This window comes from Pelecanus crispus, chromosome 2 (genome assembly GCF_030463565.1).
Source record: "Pelecanus crispus isolate bPelCri1 chromosome 2, bPelCri1.pri, whole genome shotgun sequence".
Classification (NCBI taxonomy): domain Eukaryota; kingdom Metazoa; phylum Chordata; class Aves; order Pelecaniformes; family Pelecanidae; genus Pelecanus; species Pelecanus crispus.
Window position 1 is genome coordinate 52302646 of NC_134644.1, and position 16194 is coordinate 52318839.

A 16194-nucleotide genomic window follows, 5' to 3' on the forward strand; every position below is an offset into this window, starting at 1 on the left:
CACGTCTAGTTCATTAAAACATTCCTCCTACATGCCAGAGACATTGCACATGGACAGAAGTTTCCACCCAGCAAGTGAGTGTGCTGTCTCTGAGGTCTGCGATGCTAAGCAGATCTCTCCATACAATTACTCACCCCAGGAAAGAACAAGGAGGGACGAGAAGAAATTAGGAGTGAGCTATGCTTACAAGGAAGAAGGTGGTGGAAGGTATTTAACTATTAGGATAGCACATCTCAATCCTTGAGGTGTGCCACATTAGTCAGTAGCAGATACAGGACTTGTGTACTAAGAGGAAGCACAAAATAATTCTTATGTGACTGAAGAGACTGAAGATCACTGCACCAGCATGCATACCTTAAAATCTGGAGCTGCTCTTGAGTATGAAAATTCCTTCGGAATTGTGTATTGAAAATTACATTCTCCGAGAAATTTAGTCAGTAGTATTTGAATTCTCAATGCAGTTTCAACAACTTTAGCCTCAATTCCTATGTAGCAGTTTCACAGGTATAAAAGATTAATACTACTACTTCTTATTTCCATGCTATGGAGATCAATTAAATTCAGAAGCATTTGTGAAGCATGCAGAAAATATGACAAATACACAACAAAGAAATTAATAGTGTTTTACTTAGTACAAGGTTTGGACAGCATACATCAGGTAAGACCATACCCTGGGTGTGGAAAAAACCAAGCAATTCCATGAGCAGCAAGAATACAGATACCTGGCTTCTTTTAGGCTTATCTCACCATTGATTAATGTCTGTTTCTACTCAACTGGAAGCTCATAAGGTCATCTTTCAACTCCTGCACAACGTTCAGCTCATACAGTAACCTTTCAAAGCGCTCATAATTTCTTTTCTCTATTGGCACTCATTTTTTCACAAATACTTAAAAGAACACACATCTGAGACCCTGGCTCATTCGTCCAGTTTCAACAGGTGAGCTTTAAAGTTATGCTAATTTTATGAGCATGCCAGCACTAGTCTTATTTTCAGTTTTTAATATCACTTTCTAATAACCTAATGTTTGCATTTTACTTTAATTTGTTCCTAGTTTTACACCTCAATAGAGAAAATTGCACTAATTATTTTACATTACAGAAATTACTGAGAACAACCAGGAAGACAAACAGTTCATTTGTATCATCTATAATTTGTGTTTCAAAACAGACTGGTTTGGGATACTGTGATTTTTTGGAGTTGTTGTGGTATAGTAGTTTCAGAAAAATAGTATTTTCATTACTGTTGTCAGTTCTCTACAACTGTGCATTCTTTTCTGAAACAATTTAAACAGATACTGTATTAAGAACAATTAGAACTAACATTGCCTGCCATCGCAAGCTATACAATTAAAGTTTTACATGTATTACATGTTTTACATCTTTAACTTGTACTTCTAAAAGTTCACTAGTACAAGACAGAAGGTCAAAGTGATTTTAATGTATTGTTTTTCTCTTATATTTTTAAGAACATTTGTTGCAAGCAATATTTGCACCTTTAGTGAAAATTCTCTACTCAAATTATAAAAATAATTTGCATCTTACGCTTCTACATTCCCTGCTTCTCTATTTGAGAGTGTATACAATTGTCCAAAGAAATTAAACAGGTTTTTTTAAGACACTTCTCCTCCTCCCCCCAGCCCTACAAAGGGGAATCACACCTGCTACTTTACAAAACAGCAATGCAGGAATGTTTTGGAATGGTCATCTTTGCTTACTCTGTAACACAGCCACAGCCCATAAGGACTCAAAGTGGTAGGGTCAGCTGATACCAGCCCAGCCTCCTCCTCCCTCCTTTTCCTTCTGGATTCACCCCTATTAAACAAATTGCTCCCCCTTTTTACTGCTTGAAAAAAATCAGTATTCAATGTTAGCAAACTAAACAAGGGGTGGGTTGCCTTTGTTATTCTCATCACTGCCTGGTGCTACTGTGATTGCTACTAGGATGTTTGGGACTACAACACAGGGTAGAGATGTCAAAAGAAGGTTACACAGTGTGGTGAGCTCTTAATCTCCAGACCTCTTAATTTCTGCTCCACTGTTACTCTCTTCCTTTTTTATCATTTGCAAGCTGTCATCTAGGCTATGAGCCTTTTGAGAGAAGACTATCAGATACAGTATTGTGCTTATACCAACATAATATATCCTACAATCTAATTGAAGCTTCTAGAAATTAGTGCAAAATAAAGTATGATCTGCCAACTGTCCTTGGGTGACGCATAGAAAAGAGAGACTAACAAACAGTAATTATGAACACATACATATATTTTACTCCAAAGGTATATGTATAGGTATTCGCACATATATAGTATCTGTTAGAGGAATGGAAACCCCAGTGATTGGACAAGCATTTATAATGGCCAAGGAAAACAGACCACTGATCATGTGCAAGGAAACGCTCTCCTGAAGTGCCGTTCCGGAGAGTAAACAACCACAATAACAAAATCCAACAACTCTCAGAGAACCTGGAAAGTTGGAAGGCCTCCTACTTCCCTGAATTCTGGGTTAGGGTAAAATAGCAGCAGTTCATGACTGCAGGATTGCAACCCAGCAATTCCATGGGCAGGGATATCTCAGGAAGGAATTTAATTGACATTCACTGTGGGGACAAGGAGGCAAACAGGTATTCTGTAACAAATCCTCCGATTCAGACTCTGATACCCACGGCTGATCTCAAAGGCTGCTCAGAAAAACCAAAAGGCTGATTTCAGCTGGGATCTTGCAGAAAAATCCCCAAATTTCACAACAACCTGGAAACCAAAGAGGGAAGCAAGTGCCACACAGCATCAGGGATGCTTTGCTGACCAAGATTATCTCAGAGCAGTTTTATGTCATACAAAGAGCCAATACAGAATAATGAAAAAGAAAAAAAAAATCTTAGTTTGTTTTACATGACAAATACAGCACTTTGGAAATCACTTAATGAGGGTAAAGAAATAACAGAGGAAAGACTCCTGAACTTATTTTCTGCAAACTCCAAAGTTAAAAAAAAAACAAACCAAACCAAAACAAACACCCAAACAAAACAACCTGGGCATTGATTACTATGAAGCTTTTTTTGTGTAAGTAAACACAGAACTATCTTCATGAGTCTGAACACAATAGATACAGCAAGTACAAGTTTATCCTGTTTCAAGGCCACTCACTAACAATTTGGATTTACAGTTCCACAATTATTGAAGCCCTTTTAACAAAAATATTTCTTAACTACACTATGTAGTTTTAATGAGGTTAACTTCACCTGGCTAAGATTTCAGAAGGCAAGTATCCATTTTTCAGTACCACATTTGTTTTATGCAGAACCTTTCCATTTAAACTGTTTCCTACTAAAGCCTCTAAACACTTCGAAATGTCTTCTGCTAGGAAACAGAGGTAAAAGAAGCAAATCAGTAACATTTTAATATTTCTCAGCAAAGAGCTATATTGCTATTACTGAGAAGGAAAAAAAAAGCATTACAATGCTGACAGAACACACTACAGACAAACACACAAACTAAATTTAAATTTCCTACAGTTGGGAATAGCTTCCTACAGTTAAGAATATGTTCCTGTAGTTAAGAAAAACACGTACAGTGTTACTACAGTTCTTAGAGCCTTCTTTTGCCAAAACTATTCACCTGGTTCACCGAAGTTTTCCAGTTACTTGATTTCTAGCTAAAAGGAGATGATTTTAATGGTTTTTGAGCAATCATCAAATTTGAGGAGGCCTTTTTTTAAGAGTTAAGACTATCCTAAAACTGAGGGTTATTTCAAATAATGCCAGCATCAAACCTAAAACTGGCACAGTTGCAGGCTTCACTGAGGACCAGATCCCTTGCACAGTTTAAAAAAAGAAGGCACCATCACAATTTTTATGCTGGAAAAAAAAATGCTTTTTGCATGCACACCTTTTTTTTTTAAACAGAAAAAAAAACCCCTCTATGTCCTTGATGTTTCACTTCATATTCTTCACACTTGGCATCAACAACATTCTTACTCCAAAATATCTTTATAAAAACAGCAGTAACAATAATTTTGACATTTGAATTAACAACATCCCCTTTGCTATTTTGTCACTGGATGATTCATCCTAAAGCAACACAGGTTGTTCCAAAAAGTGTAACATCCTTATTAAACAGTAAACGATGTGTAATAACGCTATAGGCCAATACACTATAGATTAAAAAAAGCCAACGAACCATAGGTAAAAATACATGATGCCGTATCTTCCCACTGAAGACAACTGCAAGAAGTAGAAAGTCCACCTTGTTTCAAATTACAACATTAAGAATGATTTTCCAGCCCTACAGAGCTTCTCATAAAACATACAACAGAAAGTTAATCACGACTTTTGCCATGACTGGGTTTCATCAGCAAGCTTTTATTCCAAATGCCACATGGCTCTATTGAAGTATCACTATTCCGACATTCAATCCATTTTAAAGACTACTGACTTAAATTGACATTTTGGGAAAAGAAAGGAGGCCAGTCTTCTTGTTCAAGTACAGACTGAGATTTCCTACAAACATCTAGACTACATAAAGCTTCTGAATAGTATACAAGCGAACAATTCCCTAGAAGGCTTGCGACACATTTGCAAGAGAACCTGCCAAAGCCTTAAGAGATCTTGAACAGCGCAGGGACAACAATATAGCTCATTTGGCTAACATATTCAACTGAAGTCTTTTTCTACTGTAAATTATGGTGTCCCTTACAAATGAAATCTGTGTGCCATACTGCCAAGGAAGAGCCCATGAGTATGTGTTTCTGGAAGGGCAGAACACACGCTCTGCACATTCTCAGTAACAAGGCCTTAGAGCAAAGGGGTATTTCCAGAGGCTCTGCCACTTGAATGAAGTGCAGAAAGCAAGCGTGTCAGAAGTAGGTAGAGCAGCTGTGCATTTCCTGGCAAAGGACTAACTCAGGAAAGTGTATTGACTGTGGAATAAGAAATATGCCAAACAAAGCACTGCCCCATTAATGAAGACCCATCACTTTCCATTCATCACAAGCAAGAAGGTCAGTATCTGAACAGTAAAGTACTGCACTGTCCCAGCAGTAAAGTCAGATGAGAAAGACTGCTGGATTTCTCACTCCCAGGGCAGTCCCTCACTGAGGCTGCCTGCTCTGACACTTTTCCAGCAACCTGTCTTCTACAGACTTAATCACACCTGTCAGCAAATGCACAACTTCTACAAGCTCTCCCATCCCTACAGCTGACAGGAAGAGATGTTGCACAGTCATTCCCAGCACAAGGAGAGAGAATTCCAGCCCGTATAGGACACTCCTATCGCAAATATACATAGCTGATTCACCTGCCTTCCTGGACAATGATTTTGCATTTCCAATGCCACCAAAGTGCATTTCGTACGTTAAATGGAAAGTGCCAAACACAGTGGGAAAAAAAAAAATCATTTTTTGCACATTGGATGGGTCCTTTCACTTGAACAGAGTATCTGGTCAGTGGTGGAATTACCCATTTCTTCAATAAGGAACAACTCCATGGAGTATATATAAAGGAAAGCCAAGCACACATGCATTTGAGATATAATTCAGCAGATATCAGCATAAAAGAAAGTGAACAGCTTGGCTAAGAGGTTTAATTTTCTTAGCCTCAAGACAGGATAGCCTCCACTCCCTTTTGGAACCACAAAAAAAGCTGTACTTTCTTTGTTGTCATCTACAGCTGATAAGAAAAGACATCTTTCTAAAGCAATACCCTAGGAGAAAGATCTCTGGAATGTAAAAGGCAGTTTAAATGAATGGAACTTGCAGTAATCTCAGCCTACGCTCAACACAATTTCTACCTGCGCTAGCAGTTCTGACTGGTCACAGACGCCTGAACAGAAGAAACTGCAGCTAAGGACCACTTCAGCTGTGGGTCACTGACATGACTTGGGAGATTTTTGTGAAAAGGAAAAGAAAAAGAAAAAGCACACAGTTAATGGAGCTGCTGCTACTTCTTCCTCCAAGGCTGAACTGCAACTTCTTAGTATGTATATATGGAAAAGTTGGAAAAAACTCAGGCAAGCAGGACCAACAGGTAGCAGAACCATGTGGTGAGCAGTTATGAGCCTGAAATACCTGTAGCCAATGCTTATGAGGGAAAGGAGAGAAATGACATTCCCACTCTTTACAGGCTTGGAATGCAGCAGAAAGCAGAAGGATTTCAGACTGCAGGATATGGCACAGCCTTAATAAATCAGCAAGAGCAGACAACTTCCAGAACCATAGATTTGCTCCATAAAGATGGCAATTTTGAGGCTGGAAAAAAATCTCAGGTGTCCCTTAGGCACCTGCAAAGCAGACTCTACAAAAAGTGGATGCAAAAGAGCATCAAGGTTTGTTTGGAGCCATAAAGATCCATGAAGTCTCAAGATAAGCAGAATAGGATGCCTTAACTGGACACTTCAAAGACCGTGGTTCTCTGTGGAATAAAGCTCTCTAAACCCAGCTTTTTTGTCCCGTAATGACCACGTGCTTCTAGATACTTGCCCTGTTCACGTATATTTCTCTAGTAGCCATTTCTGACTACTGTCAGATGGAACAGTGGACTATATAGACCTTTTGTCTGACCTAGTATCACTGTTCAGGTGAATAATGTTATGGGAAACTCCTCACTTCTGGAAGAGACCATAACTTGATTGACTTGTTTAAGAACTACATTTGGCATCTGCACTAACATTCTTTATTCAGCTAGGAGATGCAAGATTTGTAAATACTATGCAGAAGGGTAATGCTCTCAGCACAGACATTTAACATTTCTATCTGCTAGCAAGCTTGTTACTAAACAGAACTAGTTTAAGCATTGGAACCTCAAAGTATGGAGATGGAGAAAAACACTGAAAGATACAAATAATGAGCAGCAGGAGTAAAAGGAAGACAAATACTAGCTGCTAAAAATGAAAACAGCGATAATAGCCTTGCTGATCAATGGTGACATACGGAAAATGCTACCCCCCCCCCCCCCCCCCCCCCAAATTAGGGTCAACTCAAGGAAAACTTGAAGGGAAACAAACACCAAAGAAGAATTAAACTAGGAAACATATAGCTCTATGTAATGAAAGAAATCTGTGCACAAGCAGATTAACAGACCTGTAAAAATTTCTCCCTGGTAGACAGAAAGAGAAAAAAGTAGAGGTAGTTGAGAACAACTCAAGACTGGAAGATGAATTTCCACCTTCTAGCCATTTGGTGAAGAACACAAGGCACAAAATCTTTCCTACAAAATGTCAAGGCAAAAATTCTCCATGGTCAAGCACCTGAGCAGTCTGCACAACCACGCTACAGATGCACATACAGACAAGCATTCAAAGAACAGTTTAATCAACATTATAAAGGCCAGCCAAACATCTAATCCTAAATTTTCAAAATTCTGACTACAGATATACTGACAGACTAAAAAAAGAGGGGAAACACTCCTCAGTATTTTCCAGAGTTGAAAGGAGACAGTATAAAGCAAGGAATGAACAAAGTTCTCTGGTTTTGGCATGCTTAAATTTTGTCCTTATTCCATGTATTTTTTCATTTTAATTTTTTGAAGTTTGGCAATATAGGAAGAGGAGGAAAAAGACTGTAATAATTTTTGGGGTTTTGATCTCCTTTACTCCTGAATTTTTAGATAAACTGAAAAAAACAGTCAAGCAATTATTCTGTTATTTCCCTTCCCCTGCCTTCCTATCTCCATGTTTTTACTGCAGAGCATGTTAAGTGAAAGTCTACATTTAAGAACAATGTTACATTAAAAACATCTATATTTAATAACATGTTATTAAAAAAGCACATACTGAAAGAAACAGGAATCCTGAGCATTCAGTTCTGGTACTATATTCTGGTACCATATTCTTGCATGCAAAAACCACCATGCTTCAGGTTAAAGGAGATGACAGTATTATTACTTATTGGTGTAATAATAATAAATACGAAGAATCAAATTCAAGAGATAACTTCCTTTAGGAAGTCTTTCAGGTGGTACTTTCTGATTCATACTGCTATCAATTTTGAGTTACACTATGACAGTGTTGATCCCGCCCTATGGGAATCTTTCCGATTTATTAGGAATTCTGAAGATCACATTAGAAAAACAATAAATTGTCAAAACATTAGCTGTATTTTATTAACATGAAAATACTTAAGGCAGCTTGTTTGGCATGTATATCTTCTTTCAAATTTTATCTTTGCTTTGCAGTTCACATAAGAAAACATTACATGAATAGGAACATGAAAAAAATACTTACTCTTACAAAAATCCCTTACTGAAAAAAAAATCAAATATTCATAAAAAAGCCATACCCGAAGCATGGTGTGTTTCCACTTAATTATATATTTTTCTGAATGTGTACATGAACCATCAAAAAAAGCTGTCACTTCTTTAGCAGTAAACAGTTGGTTTTGTTAGATTACCCCCGCCCTAAAAAAATGCGGATTTCTATGTTCAACAACTATAATTAGTAAGCATCATCATTATACTGCTTTGAAGTCTACCATCCAAAAAAACCCTGGCAAGGGTTTTGGCCCTCATTTTTTATCTTTCACAACAAATTTCACAATATTCTGACAGTGTAAGGAATAATAATAAAAGTCATTCAGGTGTAATATACACCTCTGTTGAGGTATATAGTTGCTGGCTAGTCCTTTCTAGCCATGTGAAACAGTGCAGACCTACAGCAAAAATTTCATCTACACAGACCTACTACAGAATTTTGCAGTATATTTATATATACAGTGAGTGATGTGTGGATTCCACCAAAGAGGCACCCATATATTCATTTTACCTACACAACTGCTATCTCCAGATGTTCATTTTATTTATAACACGAGAGGCCTTTATAAGCTAAATGTACATTCACAAAAACAGACAGAAATGCACACACCTTTAGATATGAATAATAGGTAAAACAGGGTCCCTTGCTGTTTTCAGCTCTGCAAAAATACTGCAGTCATGAATTAAACATCACCTTCCAAAGTTCTCTGTTTTGTGCTTGCTCTGGCAAGGTTTCTGGGAACATCGGTAAGAATCTGAATAGCTTTACATTACCTCCAACCTTAGGCCCACCAGCTGATCCCGGCTTTCTTGCACTGTTTGAAGGATTTCCTGGCTTTTTAGGTGCTGGAACCTTGAAGGCTGAAGCAGCTGATGATGGCCTATTTCCATCCACTGACTCTTCATCATCAAAGCTTTTGTCTAGAAAAGGATACATTAAATAAAAATACAACTATTAGAATGGATGTATATTTATTTCCTAATCAACTATTCTGCTTCACATTTCATAGAAATTCACAAAATGTATAAATAAAAACAAGTATTTATCACTTTGTCCTCTGTCTCTGACCTAGGAATAAAATGACAATGAGAAATAAACAGCATTTTCTACATGTTAATTTCTTATAAAATATTATTTTGCCTTCATAGTTAACCACTGTAAAACTGAACATAAAAACGAATCTCACACATTCATTCCCACAAAGGGAAAATATCTTTGCAGAGACTGAGTATTTTTGCCCATTTCTGAATATTTTCCCCAAAGGAAAGCCCTTAATATAATTTTTATCATTCCAGTCTACCAAAGACAAACGCTTCTCCCTTTTCTTCTTTTACTCATGCATGCATTTTCTGCTACACATCCTCCCACAATGTGTCTAACCAGCACTCCCTGTCTCTTTCCTTCCACCCAGATTTTTCAACTTACAATCACAGATCCTCTTGCAGATCAGCCGCCTCATTCCTCTGATAGCTCTTCAATCCCCTCACCCTAGGACGGACCCAGCATCTCACATGGCCACACGCAGTAAATTCTCAATACTAATCAAAGATTCTATCAAAAACTGCTCGCAAACACCCTAGATCCACCACTGAGATTTGTGCCGGCATCTTTCTCTCCCTTCCCTGCACTAGGTGCCGCACAACCAATGAGCTGCAAGGTGACATCATCTTCTGGGAGCCACTGCCAGAGGAAAAGGTGAAAATTCTCCATGCAAATAAATTCATTCCCACACACGGTATTTGTCACTATTCCAATCCTTCATTAAAAAAATAAAGACAGGCAGACAATACTCCGGGATTTGCACTCCTCTTTCCTATAATTTCAGGTTTGTGTATTTTTAATCAAGGAAGAAATTAATCTCTAGTGACTAAATAAAATAGTCTCAATACAAAATATTCAGCCTTCAAAAAAACCACCCCAACATATTTCAGTAGTAGAACGTAATGGTTTCTCAATGCACTTACAGAAGAAGGATTTATCTATAAGCTTGAGCACAGAAAACGTATCAGCCTATGGTTCCTATAATAAATAAAATGGGCGAGGCTGAGACACAGCTGCACTACAGTAATGGAAGACCAATTTAGCATATTACCTGCTCTAAAACCTGCCATTTCTGAAAAAAATAAAATTAATTGCAAAGCTTTGTTATCTCTGGAGTGGTGACTATTTACCCTTTGCTTATTCAGAACTTGCTCCCAGTGAAATGTCAACTATATTTAATAATATAGCCTCCCAAAGGAAGGCAGCTTTCATTAAAAGGGTAAAGCAAGGTTTTGTCCAACAGCATTTGCAGCACCATCAAATGTTAGAACGCCCCACATTTAACATGTCCAAGATCAGTGCCATAGTTAGTACATTTTTCTAGCATTAGCAAAAAGCTGCGTGTTGCACTAACAAATCCTCACTCATTAAAGAGGAAACAAATGACTACAAGAAACATCTGCACGTATATTGACAATTTTCACTAACATTATTTCCTTCTCTCCTACAAACACTGATTTTTAAGAGAATCTTGCTAAGAATAATCATGTTTGCATATGTAAACTCTCAGAATTGGGGAAAAGGAATCAGCCTCCCCCCCCACTAGCCTGTGTGTTGCCATGGAAACAGCACTCCTGCTCAGCATACAGACTGAGGCAGAATACATTTTGATTCCTGATGCTTTTACTCTTAGTTTCTTTAATAGAGCCAGACATCGAGATTTTTGAGCAGGGAAAACCACTAATCCAAATGCCAGATTAAGTGCAATGAACCAAACACTATAATAGAAATGTAAATAGTAACGGTTAATATCAAGGATACCTGCAACATCACAGGTAATTTTAAAATAGCATTAAGAAATACCTTGTAGATTTTTAAAAATCGTGAAGAGATCAACACTGACACATGAATATGCTATCATAAAAATGGATTAAAATTGAAAATGTGCTTTTCAAATAAAAATATTGCTGGGTTTTTTTGGTTTTAGAATGAAACAGGATAGACTTTCATGTTACTATCCAACAGTGCTCCAATGCAGCTTTGATACGCAAACATTGCACATGAAATCTTTGAAAAAACAGTTATTTGCAGCACAACTTTAAAAATAGTAAGTGAGCATTTTGCTCATTTATGCAAAAACTCCTCATCAAGAAAAACCTAAACAATCCCAAACAACAGTGTACTTTGGGAACCAAAGGCTCAGATAAATTAATTTCATCCTTACCAAGCTATTCATTATGGAGTATTGAAGACAGAGCACTGTAGAAGTTACTGCTCAATCCCAAAATAGAATTTCAGAAAAATGCAAACGCAAACATTCCCAGCTACTGGCATGCTGTGTAAATTATAGGTCAATATATTAAACAATGGTCTTAGTGCAATTGTCAAATTACTTTGCCTAGAATATTTCTTTTTCATACATTTAAAACATTAAGAGTGGATTAAAAACCTACATATGAAATAGTTTCATACAGTTTCTTAGTCCACATAAAACCTAGCTTTTGAAATAAATGCTTTTTATTTTAAAATGTGTTAAGTATTTTTGAGAAACCAAGAACTGATCTTAACCACTGATACTTGGGTGTTCTTAACTGGACTTTTCATAATTTATGTTAAAATAAGTTAAAAATTAAAGTACAGTCACTAAAAGTGTTCCACAATTATAGCACAGTACCATAAATGTATAAAATTAATGGGTGAAAAGGATCTTTTTTAAATTCTTTTAAGGCTAAAGTGACAACACAACTGGGTTTCTTTTGTTGTGGGGTTTTTTTGTTTGTTTGTTTTTAAATAAACATGAGCAGGAGAATTTTGTACTGTCTTTTACAGAAACCAGAGGTTTTCTCCACCCTTTTGGGCCTTTACACTTTTATTTCCCTAGGCTCTATTAACAACATAACCCAAACTGATCTTTAGGGACATTCCATTTTCAGAAAGATGCTTAACAGTATTTGTGAAGATCAGAAACCTGAAGTCTATATTTATAGCAGTTAATGAAACAGAAGCATTATATTTGCTTCCAGTATGACCTGCTTTCCAGTTGCTCTCACTTACGTGCAACCATACACTTGTTTATCTCTCTCATAAAAGCATTTCCACATACTTCAGCATAGAGAACCCCAGCTCAAGGTACAACCGTTACTCTGCAGGGTATAATCAAGGTGCAGTTCTGCTCAAGCCAGCTGAGCCAAACTTGTTTACTACATGCCTTTGGTTAGCAAATGGACCAGGGCTGGAGCTCCTGACTGCCAACGTGCAGAGCGTGATGACGGTTGTACTGTCAGTATCGAACTGTGACTGTAATGTTAGTTTCACACAGCCTGCAAACAAAATTAATTTCTACAACAGAAGTCATAAAAAGCCTAAATATAATTGATATTTCAAAACAAATCTATCTGAAGGATTCAAACACTTTTTCATTCTAGAATGGCTAGGTAATTTTCATTCTAGGTAATTTTAAAGGCCAAACAACACTTTCAGCATATCAAATTTTACATATGTAAATACACCTGACAGCTGAGTGTCATGGTTTAGCCCCAGGCAGCAACTAAGCACCACGCAGCCGCTCGCTCACTCCCCCTACCCCAATGGGATGGGGGAGAGAATCGGAGGAGTAAGAGTGAGAAACACTCCTGGGTTGAGATAAGAACAGTTTAATAATTGAAATAAAGTAAAATAGGAATGATAATAATAACAATACAATAATGATAATAATAATAATAATCATAATATGCAAAGCAAGTGATGCACAATGCAATTGCTCGCCACCCGCTGACCGATACCCAGACACTTCCCGAGCAGCGATCTCTGCTCCCCGGCCAACTCCCCCCAGTTTCTATACTGAACATTACATCATATGGTATGGAATAGCCCTTTGGTCAGGTTGGATCAACTATTCTGGCTGTGCCCCCTCCCAGTTTCTTCCTCACCTGCAGAGCACGGGAAGCTGAAAAGTCCTTGACTAGCATGAGCAGTACTCAGCAACAACTAAAACATCAGTGTTATCAACATTCTTCTCCTACTAAGTCCAAAACACAGCACTGTGCCTGCTACTAGGAAGAAAATTAACTCTATCCCAGCCGAAACCAGGACACAAGAGAAAGCACTATCGAAACAGCATTTTACAACAAAGCTCTAAGCTACCAAAAGCATGAATAAAGTGCTGTATGAATGTACAGAACATCTTAAATGAAAAACACAATTAATGAAAGACACTGAACCTCAGCTAAATCTCACAAGACTGTTCTCGTACTTGATAGCTTTATTTTAAATCACAATGGGTAAGAAGAGTTTTGGAGGTAAGCACACCCCACAAAGAAGAGCTTGGAATCTAGTATTGCCAAAAGCTCCTGAAGAAACCTGATGAGCAGCAAATGTTCCCATTCTGGTACAAGTTCTCTTCCGGATGAACAACTTCAAAGCAGGAAAAAAAAAGTCAAGAAAAGGTTGTTCTCATATTCAGAAAGCTAGAAACACAAGATTCAACTTCGAAGCATTAGAAGTTTTCCCTTCTAATAGAGGAAGGAGATCTGTACCGCAGAGTAGTGTTCTGCAGGTACTATGGAGCAAGTGGACTGGTTATGAATGAACTGCTGGGCATTTCTACAAAACATTTCAGAGGAGTCAAAGGAATGTTTCTAGTAAAAAACCCACCAAACCAATGTGCATGACACATCAGACCCTAGAGCTTACCACACTTTCAAAACTTGGGGTTTACCGAAGTTATTCTAAGATTAAATCCAGATGCACCTATTCAATTAGAAACACAGAACAAAACTCTGAACCATCACAAAGGTTTACACACTAAAATTCTTAAGAAACATACTATGCAATTTGAACTAAAACTAACTAAAACATATGTGATATCTTTGTGCCTTGTAGCATTACTCTTGGGTGCCAGATTACAAACATAAAGTATCTGTTTTTTAAAGTATTCAGAGATATCAAAGGATAAGCATTTACAGTCAAACCTGATACTCAAAGAACATTCTAGTACTCCCGATGCTAAAAACTTCTAAACAACCTATTGACTGTGATTTGGCTATAGAGCAATAAGGGTAATTACACATGTATCCGGAGACAAAGAAGAGTCTAAAACTTTTCACATCTAGAGAGAAAATTTTTTTATTTTTGAAGAAAATTTAATTAAAATATATTTATTCTTACTACAACTCAAGCCTTTAGCTTAGCTGGTCTTAAGATTCATAGAATTAAATGTGACATTTAATATCTAACATTTTGTAAGCCACAGTCAGTAACAGAAAAAGAAATATAGTATCATCTACATGGCAGTAGAAATAGAAGATCTATATTCTACTTGTGCTACTCAGAAGCAGACAGTCAGAAGTTAACTGATCTTAAAGCAGATCCCCCAAGTAACAACACAGGGGGAAAAAATCCTGGATGCCCTACAGTAACACTGAACTAAAACCGGCCATACAGGCAAATCTCAATACTGTATCAGTATCAACATCTTACCTATCTAACAGTACTAGGGTTGTAAATATCAACTTGCAGTATTTTACAGTAGATTGACAATAGTCAAACCAGAGAACATAGTATCCTTAGTAAAACTTCTAAACTTTGACTTTTGTTAAAAACGTGCCCTTCCTATACCCATTTTCCTTTCAAGGATTGCTAACAGATAACTAGATGTTTTTGAACTACTGCTAACAGTTCCTCTTGCACACCACAAACTGTTTATAATGCCATGATTGCAAAATCGAGCCCAAGCAAAACAATGACAAGTAGATGAACTCCTTACATTTCCCAAGTCACTCCCACATCCTGCGCCTACCAAGACGCTGAGTGCCAGTCTCCCTTCAGTGAATTACAAACATAGACTGCATCAATTACTTGGAACATCTGGGACTGGACTGTTAGCTCAATTCCAAATGAACTGGTGCAGCCTACAACCATTTCTGTCAAGCATGAAAATGAAGCCGCGAGCGCTACAGATGCATCAGGTTAGCTGATCCTTCTAATCCATACTTCAAGCCAATGCTCCACATCATTTAGTGAGCACTTTATCCCTTACACATCAGGCATTCCATACAGCCCCAATCTGTTTGTCCTGACACAAAGGATAGGATTCATCTGCCTAAGCACAGTCACCTAAAACCAGTTTAGACAGTCCTGGGTATCCTGTCTGGCGGCCAGCTGACATTCCAGAAGGGCACAGATCTCTTGCGCGTCTCGTGTCAGGCTTGTTTGCTCCGTGTGGTTGGTGTGGATACTGCAAGGCACCTGAAGTGGCATTAGACGCCTATGTCTGGGGGGCTGAATTGCACCTAAGATGCTTTAGATCCACCGTAAAGGGCACTGTCCCTGTGCCACAGCAGGTGGAGGGATCTTGAACCATTAGGACACAAATTCTCACTCAAAAACAAAAATCTGCCTCCCACAATGATGGAGCACGGTTCTTCACAAAACGACAGTGTAAAAAATACCAATGACAAAAGTAGCTAAATAATACAACTTGGTTCCAAAAACCCCAACGTACTAAAAGCCAATTGTGAAGCCAAACGTATTCCTTCAGATGCTAGTTTTTCTGGCAGTTCCAGTGGACTAGTGTCCTTAAAAACAGAATAAAAAAGGCAGCAAGCACAGGGAACAGCAGCCACTAACAGGAATGAGGCAAATACTTATCAGTTAAATTTATGCTGTTGAGCCAATCTCAAATTCTGATAAAGTTCCCCTAACTTTTCAACAACCAAAGTGGAATACAGCTCTCCTACATTCTACCGATCAGCTACAGCACACTGAAAGAGGCTCATGCCAGATATGCCTTTTTTTTGTTGTTGTTGTTGTTGTTCTGGTTTGTTTGTGGCTTTTTTTTTTTAAAAAAAAACATGAATCTAAATGAATAGGGCAAAAGAGAAGAAGGGAAAACTGGAAAGAAGATACTAGACCTGATAGAGGCATTTAGAAAAGAAATAGTTAGGAGTGGCAATGTCACTTGCCACAATAATT

General features: G+C 37.7%; 1 protein-coding gene across 33 annotated transcripts in view; it reads right to left on the minus strand.

The window, feature by feature from the left end:
- The window catches only part of CLASP2 (cytoplasmic linker associated protein 2), a 149043-nt gene that overhangs the window by 77607 nt on the left and 55242 nt on the right, over nt 1–16194 (minus strand). For 11 of the 33 annotated variants that reach the window (XM_075706221.1, XM_075706212.1, XM_075706220.1 and 8 more), the window contains exon 8: nt 9015–9161. In XM_075706221.1, the coding sequence (XP_075562336.1) occupies nt 9015–9161 (147 nt within the window). Of the gene's footprint in view, nt 1–1659; nt 1663–6509; nt 6532–9014; nt 9162–9666; nt 9701–16194 lie in introns of those variants that run through there. The other 22 variants (XM_075706234.1, XM_075706238.1, XM_075706229.1 and 19 more) reach the window with 4 other exon arrangements.